A 21,768-nucleotide genomic window follows, 5' to 3' on the forward strand; every position below is an offset into this window, starting at 1 on the left:
CTCAGTGGTGGGAAAATTAAGAGGGTGAGACTGGGGTGGTGACGGCAAAGTGTTTCCTTTGGTCATGGTCATTCTTCCTGCTAGCTATTTCCTCTTTCAGTGGTAGGAGTGTGGTTCTCTCCCTCTCCCCCTTTCTCTCTCTCTTTCTTTCTCTTTTGAGCCAAAAGGTGCAAGAGGCATAACTCACCAGCCATCATCCTTATTTCATCCAGACTGAAATATAAATCATACTTAACTGCCCTGTATTAGACATTATCTCTAGTAAATACCACCACATTTCCTCAGAGGAATTTGAGTCTAGAAAATTATACACTCCGAAGGGCATGGAGCCTGAGATCAAGTTTCTCCTACCTGCAGCTGCTGTTAAAAAGACAAGTCCAGAAGAATGTTGCAGGTGAAATAAATTAGCAGATTGCCACAAAACAAGCATTTATTTCTCTTACTGACAGAGAAACTCCCTTTGACTTCTGAGCATCTTGCAACAAAGCTTCAAATCATTGTCTTTGCTACTAACATAACAAGCAAGCAGGATGTGGCCACAGGTGATAATGTTAATTATTTTTCAGAGCTGCATCTTAAATTACAGGATGATCACACAAACAGTTTACTATCAATTACACGATCTCTGTCTTCTAGTAATGACTTGCACTAGCTGTATCTTCTAGTAATGACTAAAGCTATCACTACCCTTTATAAATTACAGAAATCTTTTAATCTTGAAATACTCTTTTCAGTTTTAGTGTTTGACCGCTCTATGATACACGATCACCCTCAATTATAAACCAGCCACCTCTGAAATCCACAAGACAGAGAGCAAATCCTTTATCCGTTCATCTTTTTAAGCAGCCCTCCATCTGAATAAAGATGCAAGATACACTGCACAGTTTAATTACTTTATTTTTTTAAAATCCTGTCAGAAATATAGCTGTGCATTAATTACAAAATATATTAAACAATCTATTGATACTTCGAAAGGAACAGGAGTACTTTCATTCTGTTCAAATGCAAACCAATACAAACCTTTAACACTGACCCCAGAATAATCTTTTGCATCCATCATCATCTAGTTGATAAGAAAGTGTCTCTAAATAAGAACAGAAAGGCCACCCTGATTTTATTTCATTAGCAAGTCTAATCCCTTGACAGCAAACATGACCAGGCATATCATGAGACCAGTTAAAAAAACAAGTCTATATATCTCACATTATCTGAGCTCCCACATATACATTACATACCAACATTTTTAGTAAAATAATTTTCCCTGCCCTGCAGGGGAAGACATTCAAAGGCAAAAAGAAAACACATTTGCAATATATTATAATTGGAAAATATGTGCCATAGCAGCTGTGCAAATACATATACTAAGAGTATCTGACTTTTAACACGTTCAAGACAACAAATTTGGAAGATAAGCTAAGCCACTTACTAAAACATCTTGAGATCTAACAATGCTGCAAAGCATCATGAGTGACAGACCTAGAGAACATCATTCCTGAAGAAATTATACATGAAACTGATTAAATCCTTGTATTACTTCATGTTTGTTTTAGAGACAACTATCAAGGCTGCATACCATTCTGCTTCCATTGAGGAGTTCTCCTAATTATACCTCAATCCACCATGGTATAATGATTTCTCAAAAAAAAAATTCTGTAAGAAGGGGGCAAGATGCTGTTTCACACAAACCTATTTTTACATAGAAACTGAATTGCTTAGAAAAGTTTGAATTAAAGATAATAGTCGTGAAGACTATACATTGAGATGGTACCAATCCAGACTCGTAAGTTCTTCCATTAGCTGAAGATGATATTCTTACTTGGAAGAGAAAGCTCTGGGAACTGCAGTTGAAGTGAACAGCAGTTTGGAAGATGGGTAAAGAATGAGGAAACTGGAACATATATGAATAAACACTTCATTGACATTTATGTGACAGAAATATTTAACTTTAAAAAAAGTAAATTCATATTTAGCAAGTTAGCTCTCAAAGTTTCTCATGTAAAACTCTGGCATTACAGTAATTTGGCATCACTCAGAGTTCTACTTGGTGATATTAAAATACAAAACCAGTAGAATAGCAGCAGTGACTAAAGCATTCATATTACTGTGGTTGATACAGAATTATACATGCACTAGCTTTCTATTCACTATTGGGTTGTGCTATCGTACAATACTAACCTGAATCATTTAAACTCCTGAACCTGCCACCAAGCTGAGTTTCTTCCCAAGGCAGAACTCTGTCAGATGTAGCAGATCAGGCTCAAAGCAAAAATTCAGCGTGTTGTACTTGAGGGTTCATAATACAAAGCTTCAAAAGTACAGGAAGTATTAATGCACTTAGTGGGTCTTGGTTATAAACACTTAGAACATAGACTGAGGTCGTTTTTGTTAACAACACTAGGGCTGAGAAAGGAACTGTGCCAGGAAGAAGCTCTCAAATTGCAAGCCCTTCTTCTACCTTTCTCCCCTAACACACACAGAAAAAGGATAATGGCCATCTCTGAACATCTTGGAAAAAGGATGGATACCGAACATAGCCTGAAAGTGACTGGAGAACTGGCATACAGTGTTAGGAACTGTCATCTGTATGCAGCGGATCTGGGCACTGTTAGATGTATGAAAAGATCTTCGTTAAGAATGGTTTAACTACCAACGCTGCTCTGATTGGAGACACTTCAAAACAATTCAGCTAACAGGATGAGGCTATTCAGTCTAAAAACTACTTAAGAGGTTTAAAAGTTTTAAAGCACGGATCTTTTCCTGTTTTCGAGTAATATATGTTCACCTGTCCTCTGAACTCACAGAACACACCAAGTCAGTCCCGACTATCACGTTTACCATGAGCCAGGACGTTCAGGTTTCAGTAGTGACAATGCTCAGCTACATACAGTCCGTCTTCAATTAGTAGGCTCTACCTGAAAATTAAATTTTGTTCAGCTGGATATGACGAACAATCAGTAAGGTTGGGTCCTGGAAATTTTAAGCTCATGCTGGTAGGCAGAGAATTAACCCATATCAATATCCTATAGTATTATTTCATGGAGTTTTATGTATGGCTTAGTTCTTTCTTTTGTATCAGACTGTGTACTTAAGTTATAGGGTGAACAAAATTTTCTTCTTCCCCCTTTTGAAAGGAGAAGATTCAGAACCTCATCAGCACCATGGTAAATTACTAGCACCAGTGAACTTAACTACTCAGTTTTGACTGGTCAAAACTAACATTTATATGGCATACAAACAAGCAGTATAGAAAACTAATACGTGCAGCACGAGGAAGCTCATGAATCCTTGAAATATTGAATTTAGTGTTTGGTTAAAGAGATGCTAAGGAAGCCAGATTTTTTTTTTTTTTCCGGAGAGCAAATGGGATTGCAGTTTTTCCTCAAACTAATTAATAGACTTTTCTTCCTTTCTGAAGTGTTGAGGGTGGCCCAGTTCCTATTGTCTAATGGGACAGGAAATGGCCACAACAGCTGGATGTTGATATGGCCGGCTGTCCACCGAGAATTAAGAGGAAATGATGTAGGTCATACATCACCCAGAACATCAAGGCATCACTCAAACAGATGCAGATCAAAAGTTAAACTTGGTACAAATTCAGGTTTCAACAACAGTAAAACAAATTCTGCAAGACGCTGTTTAGTTACTATACACCTTCGCTCACATATCCACCCGCAACCTGAAAAACGTCCAGTGCTAGCAGGAGATCCTATCAGCACAAAGGTATCTCATTCTAATGCCCCACTTTTACCGCTCTGCTGACAGTGATCCACGTTCTGGGCTTGGATCACACATTTATAAAAAAGATTGGTCAAAATAGAGAGAATTAGGGGGGGCACTTTCAGAAATTTCTTCAGTGAGCTTGACTCATAGTCATTTAACCTTCTTCACAATGCTACCACACACCTTTCAGCAATTCTATTATCAACTTTATATCGACATGCAACTTCCTGAAGCTAACTTCAGGAAGTTTGACCTTCTCAGCAGAGAAGGGTCAAAGCATCTCACTCTAGGTGATGTCAGCAAAGCCTTAAACTAACTTCAGATTTCAAGAGAAGCATAGCCAGTTCAAAGTTCTAGATAAGCCAATACAGAAACTGTCTGAACTCCAAAACAAAGCTTCCCCAAGCTCTGTGTAAATAATAAAAAAACAAACAGAACAATCAAATCCTCATCTTTATTAATTAGGCACTTTCCCTGCTACAGTATCTATTCCGAGGCACTGTGGCTCAAAGATTTACAGGTCTTTTCTGATATGACGTACGCTTGGCCAAACACAAATGTCTAGGTACTTCAGTAGGATTTTCTTGTAGGCAGTTAAGTTTTGATTAACCACACTTCATTTAGTTAGCTTGCTACAGAAGTTGCTTATTACTTTAATAGAGAACAATAAGTAGTATTTGAACACATTACCTCATAGGAAAAAAAAGTGTAGCAACAACAGAGTTCGATTCAGGTGAAGATCAACTATGTTGGCAACTATGATCTTTTTTACACATTCAGCCTATTGGACAATGAAGCATGCGTGTAATCTGTGGTGGAAGAGCATGACCAGGGGCTCCGTTCCTCTGGTTAAGACTTACAGGTTACACAGCACCATCAGTACTGCGAGCCTGAAATCCTTCTCTGCGAAGGCTGTTCAAATCCAGCCGTGTTAGAACTTCACAGCGTACCAGAAGGGTGTCATCTTTTACGAAGGTTCTTTGCTCCAAGTTCTGCAGGTGCATGAAAGTCACGTAACCAAAACCTTTTGGATTGCGGTGAATTGTTGGTCTCTGGAAGGCTAGCAACTCTGGCTTGGCTTCCATTACTTCTTCATGATTCTGCCGTTCAGGGCCTTCTGATTGATCCAAAATAGAAAGTCGTATAGTGCCTTGGAAAGGCCAAGGCAGATGGCTGTCGTATTCTCCTTGCATAGTGTGGACAAACAGAGATATAAAATTAGCACAACGCTGAGCATTTGGTAACTGGATATGCAAGCGCAAACACAGCTTGTAGCCAGGTTTTCCAGTATAGAAGCCAGGACTGTGCATCACAACAGGTCTCTCTTCTTTCTGTGCTTTCTGAAGTCCACTGAAGTTTTCAATCTTCCATATATAAATACCATTACATTGCTGTGCCTCCATTTCAGTAATTTTTCCCTCCAAATTTCGAATGGTACGTTTGAGTTCTGCCATGTGAATGTTCTGAGTCTCCATTTTAGCAATGAGTTCTCTGATTTGGTGATCTTGTCTTACCAGGCGACCTTCCAACTGCTGAATAGTTTCTTTGAAGTTTTCAACTTCCGGATTACAATTATATGGGGTATGTGACACATGGGAGAAGAGGGCAGGCTCAAATGGTAGTCCATTGATAAAGGGTACAGGATTTGTAGCAGTAACACTGATATTTTGAAAACTCTGAGCCATCATTCTCATGTGAACCTGAGTGAACTCCTGCATATGTCGTGCCAGTTCATTCCTCTGCATCTAGAATTTAAGAGACGTAGCATTAAAAATATATCACACATCATCTCTAATCACATCCTAAATGTGGCTCTGAAGAAAATCAAACAAGTTGCTTCTGTTACGTGAGAAAAACTGGAATGTAAATCAAAGAAAGGTGATGTGACAAAGTAGCACTACCAATGGAGGGCTTAAAATTTAAGATCACTTATGTCAAATGAAAAAATATTTTCAAATGGCAGCGGGCAAATACTGTTCAACTCAAAATTGACATGGTGTAAAAGTGTTAGTGATAAACAGGTATTTTTCTGTGTGCTAAATCAGCACTGTATTTCCTTCATTGATTTGTTGAAATGGCTCCACAGTACCAAATAATAAAGATGTATGAAAACCAGTGGGGAAAGGATGAAAATTTAGAGTTATTGCACAACTAAAAATGAGAGTATCTAGATTAAACAATTTTGGATTTAATCAAATTTAAAACATGCTCAAGTTTTCTTTACCAAACTCTAAAAGCCATAATTGCATTTGGTCACAACTTTTCAAGAAATGTTAGAAGAAGCTACTTTATTATTATGAAAGCTGAGAATACTCTCATGGATTAATAAAAGTATGTCCATCAAGCAAATAATTCACTTTTCTAAATTTGAGAAGGACTTTTGAAAGGCACTGCATCAGCACATACTGCTTTATAATTAAAATACTTCAGAACAAAAAAAAATACACTCCACAAATCAGTGAAGATTTGGACAGGTAGATGAGATGAGAACAGAAAAAGACATTGAAAAAAAGAAAGGTCTGCAACTCTTGATTACGATAAAAGGCTTACCTTTTCAGGACACCCAAAGGCACTATAAAAACATGGTACTGGGGCAGTAGGACAATCATTATCGTAATGGTTAGGCATCTAAAACAAACCAGATTTGCAATTAATTTTCCCATGAAGAGTATTCTCTTATAACATCCTAAAAGAATAGGGCTGGATGGACTCTGATTATGTACCTGAAGCCAGATCAGTTTATTCCTGTATCAGTTCTCAAAGAAATATGGAAGCTTTGAACACAAATGTTAGTTAATGATACAAGTTCTGTATCCTCCTTGCACGTACTTTAACACTTCATTGCCTTATAGTTTTTACATTATGCATCAGAAAGCATTCAGGTTTTTCCTCACATGAATGTAGGCCTTTCGTTTCTAACCTATACTCCAGCTAGATCACAATCTGTTTCTTTCCCTTCTGCAGGGCTATTTGCATATACTTATAAACAACTGTGGCACTCTTCATTATCTTCTTCTTCAGAAAGTCCACATTTATTTCAGTTTTTCTTATGGTCCATGTCTTCCAGACCCAATTATCTCACTGCTCTGAATCCTCCCTATCCATCCTCACCCCAAAAGCTGAACAGCTTCAGCTGATACCCTACCAGCCCTAATCAGAGCAAAAGATAATTCTGTGTTTCTCAGGCAAAATACTAGCTTATGTAACCCAAAACGTCTTGTTTAAATATCATGATGCAGTAGAGCACAAGCTTAACACAGGTCATCCGTTAATTCTAAATCGATACCTATTTTAGCATTCTCTGTTTCACAGTCTCACGACTCATTATTTGATCTAGTGACACATTTTTGCCGTTGTCATTACTGAACTCACTCCTGTTTTTCAGAGTACTTCTCTGATTTTTCAAGATCATTCTTTATTTTAATCTGAGTCATTAACATAGTTGCCATTCCATTCAAACAGATAGGCTGCAAATTAAGTAACATTTATCATTTTCCTGTCAATGAAGTAAGTTGTTACTGAATAGAAGAAATAGCAATGATTATTATGATAGTAATGGACATGCAGAATTCTACACAGCATCTACAGTTCAGTAGTGAATTATTTAGAGCTACTTTCCAATAATGACTTTCCAGTTAAAAATATTCTCCCTCTTTGCCCAAATTAAAGCTCTCTCTTCTAACATCAGCCATAATCACAAGCTGCTATTTGGTATTCTGTAACCCCCATTCAAGATCAGAAACACGCAGCATGGCAACTGTCAAGAAGCAGCATACCCAAACAATGTGATTTACACTTAGAAATCCTACAGTGGATGCAACTTTTTCAAAGAGAGGCAAGGAGAGATTTATTAGCCAGCAGACAAACTATTTCTTCAAATTTAATTTCAGATTAAAGCAGCAATGTAAATACAAAACATCTGATGCAGATTAAGCACAGAAAGCTACTCTCTTACCTGCTGTCTGATGAGCATTGTGTTGCAATATTCACAAAATACGTTGGCAAGGGGACAGGTTTGGTCATGAAGCTGTTATCGAACAGAGAAAAGAGAGGAAAAAGAATTAATAATGTTATGTCATTTAAAAGAATGCTAATCACTTCTAATGAGATGTTTTTATCTACATTTCAAATTTTGCATTTAGGTGAATGCACCTGTAAAACAAAGTTTAAAAAAAGCATAGCAAGGAGAAAACTTTAGTAGTGACCTAGGTCTTGTCTTGTGTTTTAGCACGTATTCCCCAAAAGATGCATCTCCTGACATCCTTTCTGCCAGGAATAAAAGCTGTAAACGTGTGATATTGTTTTGTATGTTACTTTGCCAGCACATGCTACCCCTTACCCCTCTCTGGTGGTAAGGCCAAAAATCAATGGTTGTTACACAAGTCTTTTTGCAGCACAGGGTTTCCGAGAATGGTGTATCTAAGCACAGCCTCTGCCCAGCTTTTGCCTGTTCTAGGCTAATGCCCTGGAGTTTGTAGCTTCTCACCTCTGCAGCTAAAAGAACTCTTCTAGACCATTTTTTTTTAAAATTGATGTCACATTTAAAAGCAAACCCTTGCCAGTGGAGGCTGGAAGACTAAGTACCTCTTTATCTTCATAAGCCATAGATGTGGCACAGTTGGGACAACAGACTTGACGCCGCAGACACTCCTGTGTCATGTGCTCTTTCAGATGGTTCTTCTGAAAGGCTCCTTGGCACTGCGGGCATTCCACAGTGGAGAAATCACAATGCGACTGGTGGTCCTGAATGTGGACAAAAGAGGGATCTCATACTACAAATAGGTACGAACTGCTCACCTGTTTTTCAGATAAAGCACAGTACAAGAGAAACAAACTGCAATCTTTCCTTCTTTCCTTCCAAGAAAACCCTCAGATGCTTACCCTGACTTTACTGGCAGTGTCGCATTAATAAGATCAGGACTTCATATATTCAGAGTGAACACGTTCACATATTAAAAGTACTCTCTGGTAAAATTCAGCTTTATGTTTTTTTCCTAATAACTGGGTATGTTATTTCCAAAACAATTACTTCAACTAATGTATCTAGCTGCTTTCAAGGAATATTAAACTGACCTTAGAGAACTTGTGTGAAGTACAGATAAAGCTGATCAAAAGATAAACATGAATGATCCTAAAGAGCTAGCTGCATTAGTACAATTTTCATGCACTACCATGTTCACTTGAGAATCACCTAATTACAACTAAACACTCATTAAAAACAAACATGCAGCTATCGGGTTGAATGAACAACACACTGAATCAGCATGAAGAGGTATCAGGTATGCTCATCTATATTAAGTTATTTTGAATTTTTTACGTGTTCATGAAAACAAGGTTCCATATTTTCAGAACTAATTCTCACCTCTAAATGCCTCAGCTCCATCTTCATGCAGCAGCCCTTGTTGGGACACTTCACCGTTAATGAAAGGATTTCCCGTTTAGCGAAGTTGTCAGGAAAAAGTTGATTTTCGAGCAGAATTTCGTTGTCTACTGGACATTTGTGACCTGCATCTCTACAATGCCAGAAAAAAGGGAAAAAGAGATTGAGTTTCCTTTGCCCTTAATTTAAAATATTTTTACACTAGCAAGACATAAGCGGGCAAATTAATAACACATTAAAATAGTCCTTGAAAACAATGGCATTTATGTGACAATTACCAGAAGTTATGTAAATCAGAAATGTAAACCAGAAAAATAGTCAGTACACAATTTCACTTGGGGTAGAACTATTGGGATCATAGAGCTGTTCTAGCTCAGTAGCTTTTAACTGACCAAAGGGCATGACAGATACCTTGCAAATAAACTTGAGGAGGATGTTGAGAACCTAAGAACTTACAGTCTCGTTTCTGTAAGTACTTCACATAGCTCAAACACAAAAGTATTATTTCAATACTATTTCAAAACAGTTCTTTAAAGGTTCTTAGACATTCTCTCCCTTCTTCCTCACTTGGGATATTCTATGATTCTATTTTCTTCTCACTTGGAAATATCAGTAATATGGAAAAATACATGGGGTGGAAAAATGTGAGAAAGCACTTGTGCTGCAAAGATCAAGTGTCAGATCATTGTCGTCGCTTGCAAGCGGGAGGGGAAGTAGAACTTAGTGGGCTGTGGAGGACAGGAGGGAATTTGTGCTCTTTGTTGGAAAAGGAAATAATTGGTCAGCACCTCCTTCATTAGCAATGCTGCTAGAGGAAGTGGGGGTAATGTTTAGACTTTAGAAAGAGACAATGAACTTCCTTTCCGAGGTTTTGCTCGCAAAAGTTAGATTGCCACAAGTCTGATAGTCATACTTCTAAACAAATGGAAAAAAGCAAATAACCTCGTGTGCCATTTTGTGTCACAGCTCACTGAGCAGCGTGCTGATCTTTGTCACAACTCAGAAGTGTTCCCCCAACGCACACACAATCCACAGGCAGCCACTTTTTAACGGGTATAACTTGGTTACAAACACCCTGCTTGATGCAGTATAATGGTAGTTTGGTACACCTGCTGCTAAGACAGTAGCTTTACTTCTACACATGAAAGATAACCACCTATAATAATAGCCAACAATATATTCATTATAAATAATGACACTAGATCTCCAGCTTAAATAACCAGCAGTCTAAGGGTAAAGTAAGAATGAATGGCAATTTTATAAAGATTATAAAAAGGAAAGAGCAAAGACATTGTGTAGAATATTAAACAGATATTAAACAAGTATTGGAATTGTGTTTAAAAGGCTGCTTATATCCATCCACAGACAAAGATGTGCTATACATTTCCTATCACAGAACTGAGTTTATGCACCTCTGTTCTAAGGTACTTTACAGTGGAGGTTTTCCTGTGCTGGAATTATTTATCAGGTTGAGTTGTGCCACCCACAACGGTAACTGTGAAACAGTAATCATCTACCATGAGGTACAATGAATATTCCTATGATTTCTGTTGCATTTTAAACATAGGTATGAAAAGCCAAGCCAGGATAATTTAGTTTAAAGAAAAAGACTGCTCCATGATTTTAACAACTGAGCAGTTTAGCCTAGAAGCAAAATAGTCGGCATATACTTTAATTGGAGCCATGTAGGTTGTCTAATGAACTGCCAGCACCCAAAGTTTTCCTTGCTGACCCTTGCCAGCTCACAATTCTGCTTATCAGATAAAAGAGGTTCTGCTGTTTGGTCAGCCCTACTGCAAGCCCTGAGTTAGCTTCGACCTAAGACAGGAGAAGAAAGACGAGACTTAAGTTTAATTAGCTATTGCATCTGAACTTAGTTCTTCCAAATTTTCTAATCAACTATTTTGTAGACAGCAATGTCTGTAAACTATTATTTGTAGTTACCACAGCAGATAAACTTCTTCACTCCCATGACTCATAGCACTTTAAAGCACTTCAGGCTGCCTTACTTAAAATGATAACAGGACTTGCTGGGAAGCAAACACTTACTGTGATTGAAACCCATCATGTCCCTCCCATTACAAGATCTAAGGCTAGAGTGCTTAACCCTCCCCCCCTTTTTTTTTGTTAATACAAATCTTTCTAGCTGCAGGCACAGCATCTTCAGCATGGGCAACCACAACTGCTGCCTAAGTGGCAAGAAGCAATTACTCAACAACTGTGTGTCCATCCTGTATCACTTAAAGTCCTCAATCAGCGTTCAATCAGACTAGACAGTGGGAAAATTAGTAAGAAAACAGAAACACTTTTTTCCTGACCACATAAAGGCTGTGACAATCACTTAATGAAAAAAATAGCACTTAGACAATGTAAAAATCACTTTCAATTCTCATTTTAGTTCTGTACAAACTTCTCAATGACATCCATCAATACTGTACTGTAGACACTCCAAATCAATACTGTACTGTGGAGACTACAGTGATAGTCCAAATCAATAGCTCAATCCACGTATCCCAATTAAGCGTGCAATTCAGCCCTTCAGAAGGGCCTGGCAATCCAAGTTCTGCTCTGCTTTTACAAGCATTCACTGCACTCCAAAGACAGATTCCAGTGGGGAATGAGGGAAAATATATACTACTACTGCAACATTTGAAATATCACAGTGATGATCTATTGTCTCCAAGATCAAAAAAGCTTGCCATCTGTGCTCAGTATTCAGGTGAATTGTAAGTTTACCTCTGGAGGTTAAGTAAAAAGCGGAAAGTATACAAGAAGGAAAAACTTCTGGTTATGAGAACTGTTTATAGACCAAAAAGTGTGAGTAAAGCAAATAGTCTGTTAATTTAACAGAGAAGAGAAGAGACACCATTTCCTATGCCTGAGGTTTAAGAAGGAAGTTTCTCTACCCGCTCTGAGATGTTATGTTGTGAGCACAAGCTTGCTGCAGTTCCTCACTAAGTACCAAGGAAAATTCTAACCAATGACCACAACTGTGCAGCTCTTCAGCAGAAGTGTTATAAAACAACATCACCATGCAGGATCCAAAAGACTGGATCCAAGACATCCACTTTTGGTAATTTTAAGTTTAGTTATCATAGGAATATGACTGTCTTTGAAATGCCTAGTGAATAGAAATTGCTAATGCTCACAATACTTCAGTACTGACTAATTTACCTTCAGGAGTTGCAGGCATCATCCTCCTGTGAGAAGGTTTAAAGATTTCTTACCTCTTCTTTCTTCCAGAAATTCCCAAATTAAAGAAGAGTATAAAAACCACTATTGCCAAAGAAAGCATAGCAAGCTCAGAGAGAGTAAGGAATTCCAAAATGCCTTTTGTAAGTACGAAAGTCTAATTTGATACTTACAAGGACACATGAATTTATGTATAATAATCTATTGAAATAATTTAGGTTGGAATCTGCAAAGTGAAGGCCAGAAAGTGAAGCCAAGTGCTTGTGCCTGGGAAGTTGGATACATACAATCAAAGCCAACAAGTTTACTTTCATTTTTGCTTTCTTCCATGCTTTTGGCTGACGTGAATGTCACTGAACGATGCAGTTGGGTAAGATCTGACTTACCCTTTATTTTTTTAAGGGATGTAGTGAATGAGGCAAGACACTGTGGGATTGGGGTGATCTCATGGTGTGATTACTAGAGAACAGAGTATCTCTTAGCTTCCCTCAGCAGAATATACAGGAGAGTTACTTTTCATGGGTGAACGATTTTGGTATTCTGCATTTTCTGGATAACGAACTTGTATCCTGTTCTCAGAAATGCTGATGAAACTAAATGTTAAAAAGAACTGTGCTGCAAACACAAAGTTTTTCTCTCTAGAGAAAAAAGTTTTTCTCTCTAGTTTCCTCTCTAGAGGAAAATAACTTGAACTTTTGCAAGTAGGGAATAACAGTAATAAGTAGGGAATGCAAAATTAAGTTCATCCTCTTGTACTGAGCTCCAACACTTTCCTCCTTGATGTAAAAGGGATGTCATGAAGAAATACATTAGCATCAGACACAACAGTGCAGAAACTACAGAGAAGCCTACAAAACCCACAAACCCTCTGTGTTCAGAGAATACCGCTGCTGGCATACCATATATTTGGTGAGCTACAAATGATGAACTATGGATAAAAAGAAATGGAACAGAACTATGAATAAATGGTATGGAAAACCAATCAAGAAAGCACTGCTCATTTTGCACGCTAAAAATAAGTGCACGTGAAAAAAAAGTAATGAAGTAATGCTGAAGATGATTTAATGATCTTATACACAAAGGTGTGCAAAGTAAGGTGGGAAATTAACCAACTCCACAGGTGGGTCGCACAGCGCTAAATAGATTCCTACCAAACTACTGTGACATTTGAGCTAAGGGAGCGATTTACAAGAAAACAATCTGGCTTATGCCGAGTAGAAAAAACAGCATAATATCTAGCTTTCTATCAATGTGTTCCAATACTCACTGGCATGTGCGGGACAGTGACGACTGTACTCCAGGTCTGAGGGAAGTTCGCTGTGCAGGTCTGCGTGCTTTCTGGTTTTGCATCCTCTTTCAACCGTTCAGTTTTAAGAGTTCGGCTTATTCTTGCCTTCACATCTCATTCCTACCCTCCTCATATGCCATTTCCCTCTCTCAACTCTTTGTCCCAGACTATTCCCTCCTTACCATCTCCAGATCAACAAGGACGCAGATTGCAAGCAGAGAACTGAAAGCATGAATTGCCCATCTGTGCCAAGAAATCAAATTGTTGGCAGTTGCCTGTAGTTATCAAGAGAAACAATCACAGGGGAAGGACAGGTATTTTAATCCCGGGCTGAAGATGGGATTTATTTGGAGGATTTGGCTACCAAGTTTTATTATTTTTATTTAACATTTACTCAAGTGAATTTCTTCTTAAAAACACTTTCCCTAAGTTTTCCCTTACCTTATTGATTTGACAATGCAGCCTTTGCAGAAACGGTGTCCACATGGCGTCTGCACTGCTTCCCGAAGAGCCATCAGACAGATTGGACACTCATATTTACTTTCCAAGGGCGGATCAAACTCCACATCGTATCCTTGTGTTTCCTCTGTAAACGAACTTGGAGGGTTTCCAGTCCCGCTGCTGACGCTTACACTATCTTCTTTCGCTCCTACGCTGCAGGCGCTGGCCATGGCTGCACAGCAGCCGCTTTCCAGGTCTCGGGCTCCACAACTGTTATTGCTCTGTAGCAAGCTCATAGTAGCTGATCAAGTACCACACGGAAACGCTCTGCAAGATGACAAAAAGATGTGTTAATTTAAAATATTCCAAGACCTTCCCTTCCAGACACGAACAGAGCTTATTTCTGGCCACAAGCACCGGAACAGCGCTGCACATTCGGTTCTGCTCACAATCACCAGTTTTGAATTGTCCCAGTTTCTCTGCTATATATCTTTTTTACTTATCTTGTGATATAAGGAAAGAGCACCGCATCCTGTCAGCCTGGTTCAAAAACACAAACACCTTTCTGTAATCTCTTTCATCTACCCAATTTTAGTAAATGGAGGAATATTCTCTCTCCTTGCTGCGCTTACTAAAAATGCCTCTACCCCTTCAGTATTATTTACTTCTAAAGCATTCCTAGTTTCATTGAAAAGTGCTGGAAAAATACAAGTTTTACTTGATAGCAGTAGCTCAACTCCATCTTTTCCTTGCAGTGACTAAACATTATATTTTCTGTACACAGAGATTTGTAGTATAGGTTTCCAATCAGTTGAGGTGCATATCCACAAATAAAACGTAAGCCTGGGTACCCAAACCTAGCAGGTGACACACTGCAAATGAAATTCAAATGCACAGCGCTGCTAGTAACGTTTTAAAACCATCAATAGGAGTAAGAAGCTGCACATGAGATAAGGCTAATATTTCTGCAGCTCAAAAAGCTATCTACAAACTAGTAGTACTCAACAGGTTTCTTGCTCTCCTCTCCCTCCTCTGGTACAGCAGGGAGGGAGGACAAGTGACATGACCATAAGAACAGAAGATAAAAATCACACTTCCCTGAAGCAGAGTAGGGCCTATTTTTAAAATACAGCTCACAAAGCAGGTTGAATTCACGGGTATGAAATTAAAAAATGCTGGTATCCCCAGCCTGTCGATATTTCTACACTGAATGAAGGAACTTTAAAGAAAGGTTTAAACAACAAATACCAATTGTGAAACTCCAAGAAACTTTCCTCTATCCCAGTTGTTTAATTGTTACAAACATTTCCCTAGAACCCTATTGTGGTTAATTGTCTTTAATTGACAACACCAAGTTGTCAATTAAATTATTCGGAGGTGCAAGGCAGCGTGAGCAGGCTGAGGGCTGCAGGGCCAGGCACACAAAGCCAGGTGCCCACTAACAGGAGCGCAGACAAAGGTCTTTGGAGATGTTCACCTAGTGCACTCACTGCAATACCGTCGCGTCTTTTAAAGCCTATTGGAGGTAGAAGCCTAAGGATTAGTTGAGAGCTGGGCTGTGAGGACCATTGATCTGCATCACTTCTGCAGAATCTGGGGGCGGCAAGGATGCAGAATGAGTAGGGTCTGAAGTATCTGAAAAGTAGTGTTCCTGCCACTTCCAAATCACCGTTATGGTGCAGTCTCAAAGCACCGTTTGACTGCCTGGAGCTGTACCGCACCAGGCAGCAATGCCTGCTTCACGCAGAAATAATTCCATCGCACGGCCGTCTGGAACTGCACCCAAGGGATGAAGCTTACGTCTTCTCCAGCTCTCTGTCCCCACGTATTTATTATTCCTGTATGTCATCTACCTCAACAAGCTTTACAGTCAAGGCTCCTAAATACAGCAAATACAAACTAAACCATCAAACAACTTTCCAGCAGTTGCTTGGGGCATAGCCCCAGAATTCCGAGTTTAATCCCATGGAACTGAACACAAGTACTTAGAATGGAAACAGAAGAATCAATGCTTAGAAAGATGCCCCGTGAAAGAAAGTTTTTTTAGGCTGTCACCAACAGGTCTCTTTTATTTAAGAGCTGCTGCAGAGGATGATTAGTCCAGAGGCCACACTTCATGAAAAAAATTCCAGGAACTAAGTTGGGCCAACGGAGTGTGAATGTGGGTGTGCAGGATATTGCACGGAGCAATATTGCACTGGAGCCCACAGGCCAGTCTGGGTCTGAAGACCTCGCATTCTTCTATACCACAAGGGTATATTTAGTGAGGCTAAGAAAGGGAAGAGGAACATGCATCCCTTTAGCCATGTCACAAAGGAATTCAGGAAGTCGCAAGGAGGAAAACATCACAGCTTTACTTAAATTCAGCTGTCATATTCATTGCAAAGCGAGCTGCTCTTCCCTTGGGCTGTTTCTAGAAATAAAACCTACAATTTGAAATACTGTTCTTGTAAGGAAGAAAACAGGACCTGACTCTTGATAGTTGAACACTTTGTAGATTTAAGTGCTGTCCTCTTTGCCCATTTAAACTGTTTCTACAGACAGAGCAGATATGTATATTCAGTCTATGGAAACAAAAATCCTATACCAGAGTCATTTTAACAAATGAGTCAGTGCAACCAGTCAACATCCCAGTCTCACACAAAAATCCCCCTATTCAGTGATACTCTCCACTCCTACATGGAGCTTTTTGTCCACATTATGACCAAAGGGTTCGCAAAAAAGAAGTGCAAGTATCATTATCTCTTTATGGCTGAATTTCCCTACCTGTAAAGAGGTGAAAATTAAAAAAGGTGATTAAGAGCCAGATCTTGAATTTTGTTCATGTTTTACATAAGGCGTGTAATAGGATTCCTCCTTCTACTCAGCTCCACTTCATTTTATCTCTAAGGAAACCTCTTCCTCCATATGCATTTATAGGCATGGGACAAGGCACAGGTTTCCAAATCAAAATCCACACACACTGCTGTTACTCAGACTAGTAAACAAAGCCCAATTACTTCATCACAGTTTAAAGCAATTCCTTCACAAGTTGTAAATGCTGTAATAGGAATTTTCTGTTCCATTTTGCCCTCCAGGAGCAGAAGATAGACTCATTCTTCTTGAACAAAGCAGTGCGAGGGCAAAACCAATTAGAGAAGAATAAAATGTTAATGTTGATGGCAGGTCTTTCCCCTGACCAAGATGTAGAAGACAGTTTGTAAGCCTACTGTGGCAGTTACGCAAGTTTCTTCCCTGGGGAATTTAAAAAAAATTTCAGGTTAGAAAAGGATGGCCTTTAAAACCCAGTGTACATCCCAAAATTTACATCAAATTGCTTTCATTTTAATTATGAAATAGATTACCAGTGAAGGAAAACCTAGCAAACATCCCCCGAAACCAAACCAGCTTTCTGTCCCATTAACAGTAGTTACTCTTTTTCCTCTGTGCTGAACAAAGTTTCTCGAGTCAAATACGACTACATGTACATATTAATTTGAATACCCTGTCTACACCAGAGCCTTTAGAATTCATCCAGCTTTTTGACATGGGTAGCGTAATGCAATAAACACTCTGCTAGCCTATTCTGTGACTTTTGTTTGGACAACATCAACCTACCAGCCCTCACTTCGAGGAACAAGTGAAATTAAAAGGGAGCACTGCGTGGCAATTCTAACTCTTGCTAGGATGAAGTTTCTCTGGCAGAGGAAACCTGAACACTATGTTTGATAATGCACCTGAAACGCCGTTCCCTAGAGCTAGGAAGTCCCATCACACTTGCTGAGCAGTCAGATAGTGGTTTTGGCTTGCATATATGGGGTACCCAAAGTCCTTGGGCCACCAAAGGCTGTTTTTTGTTTTTATTTTTCTCTCCAAGGCAACAGCTTTATATCATTTGGCCACAGAAAAGAAGGTGCTTTCCAGGCTAACTGGTAATGGTCAGAATGTTTGATCATTATTTATACCGCAGAAACCTGGAATGATCCATCTCTAAAGATCAAACCTTCATGTCCCCAAACCAGAGCAGACACAGGAGTCCCAACCCCTTTTTTCCAAATTCAAGACTAAACCATAACGAAACCTTTCTTCAGTAGGTAACCTGCGCTATGTTGCTATTTACACTCTGCATTACAAAACGATAAGGTTAATCTGTGATAGCACGGTCAGGCCAGAACAGCAAACTCCTGCGAGCATAATGTACCTTCTGATTCACAATTAAATTAAAAACCTTCTACACTTTAAATTACCGTGTCCAATAAAGCTCTGTAGTCTGACTTGCAAAGCCCCAAAGTAAAATGGAATTTAGCTCGGATTTTTAGAGATGTTCAAGCTCCACCTAAGAGCCACAGGATTAATTTATAAACTTTTCTAAATCAAAAGCCGTTAGTGGTACAGAAGATACCTTCCAATTGCCTGGAAAATTACACAACAATTTGAGTAATAGGGAGGGGATAAGACTAGGCATTGTACCCTATTTACACTGAAACATGAAATCGTATCTTTGTGCTTTTGACAAACGTGAAGGAACGCTGTACAGGGAGCGCAGCAGTTGTCATGAAGCAGAAAAATTTGAATATTAATCCATAAATATTGAATAGAATTAATTTCTATGTGATCTTTGCTAGAAAGTTCATACTGAGTAGCCACATAAAGAAGGAAATCAATACAGAGAACTATTCCAAATCCCTTTCCGTACTTGAGGTCCATAAACCTAACTAAACTGCTTTCAGCCTGGCCGACACATAGCCAGCAGAGGGCAATGCTCCAGGCAAAACTCTGCGTTTTCTCCTTCTGCCTCGTTAAGAACAGTTCTGTACGTACAGATTTCTGGGTCATGAGACTGACAGACCAGTGGAGTGACTTTGGGTGATTTGTTTATGAAGCAATACGTGCAATGCTTATTCTCAGGCATATCAATCAATGGTCTCCTGACAACTGATAAGCGCTATGCTCGGCAGCATTCGTAATATCAGCTTTACAATTATCATCACCATGGCCCCATCCTGGCAAAAACATAAAATGATGTAAGTTCATTTTAATTAATACCTATAAAGCACTTTCATTTCAAAGCAATCAAATAGCTAGACAAGAAAAAGCAGCAGCAGATTCAGGCAGAACTAATAACTGCAAAAAACAGCTTCTGTTTCTTGTAAAAACCTGCAAGCATGTTACAAGCATTTTGTTATCAACCCTTTTTTTTCCCCCCCTCTAATATCCATACCTATTAAGGCTTCCAAGTCACTTGGAGAACCCATATGCTTACTATTCCTCCACGTGAAACTAAACACTAAATAAAATCTTCTGTTTGAGGTGCATACAGCCTACCAACAATATGAGAAGTTCATCAGGCACTATCACTGCTCCAGTCACTGGCATGGAGTGACCTTTGGGGGCTTTCTGAACCTTTGTAGGTGGTTTCTCTTAGCTTGGAGAGAATGCTGTCAGACTTTAATCACGTGTATCATTTACATTAGGAGACTAGATGGAGGCATTTTCCAAGTTACGAATGTATTTTATCCTACTTAACTATGTCAAAACAAATTTAATTTTATTGAGCACTGGAAGTGCCATACGCTGTATTTAACACCAAAATATTCCATGGGTCTTTCCCTAATTAAAAAACAAAACAAAACCCCAAGCCCTTCAGCTGACTAAATTCTAGAGATATTTCACTGAGAATTGTTCAGATTAGCAAAAACAAGGCAAGCATTATTAGTGAGAAAAACAATACTATTCAAATTCTTTACTTTGGCAGAGACTCTGCTCTCTTTGGCCTCTGCTCTCCTGTTGCACATTGTGATATGTGTTGTGCCTTTCTGTATTCCTCAACAGATCTGCTGAGAAGTTAAGATGCTGTCACAATGCGGACAAGGTAAACATTAGGACAGAAAGTACTTCAAAAAGAGGTAGGGAAAAGTAGAGCTACGAACAAATGTAATTTCCACAAGGCACAGGCTGCAGAGTGGATTTAATTATCATCTACCTCAACAAGCAGTCAGCCTGTATGCGGTATTAGTAAAATTATTTGAGACACTGGGAAAGTAAATAGCGAGTCAGGCACACATCCTGAAACAGCTCAAGCATTTCCCCTTTTCACTCTGCCTTACGTTTACTTTTATTTTCTTTCTGAAGTGCTTTATACTCCCAAGCCTGTATCATTAGCTTTAACAGTGCGGATCTAAAACCTTTTTATATTCACTTAGCTAACGCGTGCCATTTTTTCACTCTGAAGTCCTGGCAGCAAGTATCCATTGTGCGTATTTCCTTTTTAAATACAGTAGGACATCATTTAAATAGAAAGCAGGGTTGCAAAGTTACAGTGCTACAGACCTCAGCCAGCCACGTACATGCCTTGGCTTCTCATTCAATGGAGCCTGAGCGAGCTCCACAGATCACCTGCCAGCGCTGCCACCACCGGCGGCTCGCACTTTTCCAGTCCCTAGCAGCGTCCTAGCGGCGTGCAGAACTTGTCAGAAGCAAACAGGGAGAAATACTTTCGGTTAGCTCTAACTGCTGGGTGTAAGGGATATAATTAGCACATCTTCCTTTCACCTACAGCTGAGACTTCCGTTCACATCCGAACAGACTCGGCGTGACCTATCTAAACCAGACGAAAGCGATGGAGAGCACTACTGAAGTAATAACTGCTGGCTGGCGTTAGGAAGGAAGCCTGTTATAAACGCATGGTGCTGCTGGGTACAAAACCCAGCTCTCCGTTTCAGCAGCAGTCCGGCCTCCTGCAAACGCCTCCCACCAGGCACCTCGGCGCGCTAACGCGTCCCGGAGCACTCGCTAAGGGGGGCTGAGCCCTTCCCAGGCCCCAGAGAAGCCGCCGGGCACCTGCCGGGCCCCGGCCGGGCGCAGCCCCCCGCATGGAGCCCCGCGGCCCCGGGCCGAGCCCTGTTCCCGTGTGGGCGCCGCTCAGGCCGAGCCCCAGCCCCAGCAGCCGCCCGCTCCCCGCTAAGCCCCGGCGCGAGTCGAGGCCCCGCGCCCCGCTTCTTCCGCCCGGGCAGCGCCGCGACCCCCGGCCCCCGCTCGCCGCCGGCCGCCCCCCGCTCACCGCCGGCCCCACCGGCCGCTCCCCGCCGGCGCCGCTTCCGCCTTCTCCTCGGGAGGCACCGGGGCGGCGGCCGCCCGGCCCGAGCGAGGGCCCGGCCCCGCGGCAGCGCCGCCTGTCGGCGCGGGGTCCCGCAGCCGGCGCCGGGGGCCGGGGGCCGGGGGCCGGGGGCCGAGCCCCGAGCCCCGAGCCCCGAGCCGGCCGCTGCTGCCCGGACGGGCGCCCGCGGGCAGAGCTGGGCCGCGGCGAGGAGCAGCGGGTGTGGGTGTCCCCCCGGTGCAGCGTGCGGGGCCGTGCTTAGGGACCTGTCCCGCCTGGGGATGCTGCACTGCTGCCCCCAAGCCTGGGAGCGCCTCCGCTCTCCAGCAAGGCCTCGGTGGGACCCCTCCGCTCGGGCTGCGCGGCAGGGAAATGCCCGCTGCAGGAGAGCCCCGAGCAGCGGGGTTCCTGCGGCACCAGGCCGCGGTGTCCCAGCGGGCACGGCCGTGCCCCCGCACCAGGCCCGCCGGACAAGGCGGTGCTGGCCTGGGGCGGTGGGGACGTTGGCTTCTAACACAGCTCGCCACAGCAGGCGGCTCTAAGGAAGTGAAAAAGCGGGCAGCGTGAACGCGAGCACAGCTTCATTTCCTTAAACACCAGGAGGGGGAATTTCGCTGTTTGCCTCGGTGACTTTCCTTGGCGAGCATCCCAGGCAAGCACGAATTTCAACCC

At 41.1% G+C, this 21,768-nt stretch overlaps 1 protein-coding gene across 2 annotated transcripts; it reads right to left on the minus strand.

The window, feature by feature from the left end:
* Positions 1 to 144: 144 nt before the first annotated feature.
* Positions 145 to 21,161, minus strand: TRAF6 (TNF receptor associated factor 6). Of its 2 annotated transcripts, none has more exons than XM_040557255.1 (7): positions 21,061 to 21,161; positions 14,022 to 14,348; positions 9,083 to 9,233; positions 8,305 to 8,463; positions 7,676 to 7,747; positions 6,271 to 6,348; positions 145 to 5,465 (listed from the first exon to the last, which is right to left on the minus strand). In XM_040557255.1, exons 2-7 carry the CDS (start codon positions 14,315 to 14,317, stop codon positions 4,584 to 4,586), a joined length of 1,638 nt encoding a protein of 545 aa, XP_040413189.1. In that variant the 5' UTR covers positions 14,318 to 14,348; positions 21,061 to 21,161; the 3' UTR covers positions 145 to 4,583. The 2 variants fall into 2 exon arrangements, with proteins under 2 accessions (XP_040413189.1, XP_040413190.1); XM_040557256.1 differs by lacking the exon at positions 21,061 to 21,161 and adding an exon at positions 20,331 to 20,816.
* Positions 21,162 to 21,768: the final 607 nt, after the last annotated feature.

The sequence above is a fragment of the Cygnus olor genome, chromosome 5, assembly GCF_009769625.2.
Source record: "Cygnus olor isolate bCygOlo1 chromosome 5, bCygOlo1.pri.v2, whole genome shotgun sequence".
Lineage (NCBI taxonomy): Eukaryota > Metazoa > Chordata > Aves > Anseriformes > Anatidae > Cygnus > Cygnus olor.

Coding starts and splice junctions, on each gene's coding strand:
- TRAF6 (XM_040557255.1), bottom strand. CDS start 14,317: ATGAGCTTGCTACAGAGCAATAACAGTTGTGGAGCCCGAGACCTGGAA. Junction 8,464..9,082: donor TGGAGCTGAGGCATTTAGAG/GTGAGAATTAGT, acceptor GTCCACATTCAG/GACCACCAGTCGCATTGTGA. Junction 7,748..8,304: donor TGGCTTATGAAGATAAAGAG/GTACTTAGTCTT, acceptor GTTCGATAACAG/CTTCATGACCAAACCTGTCC.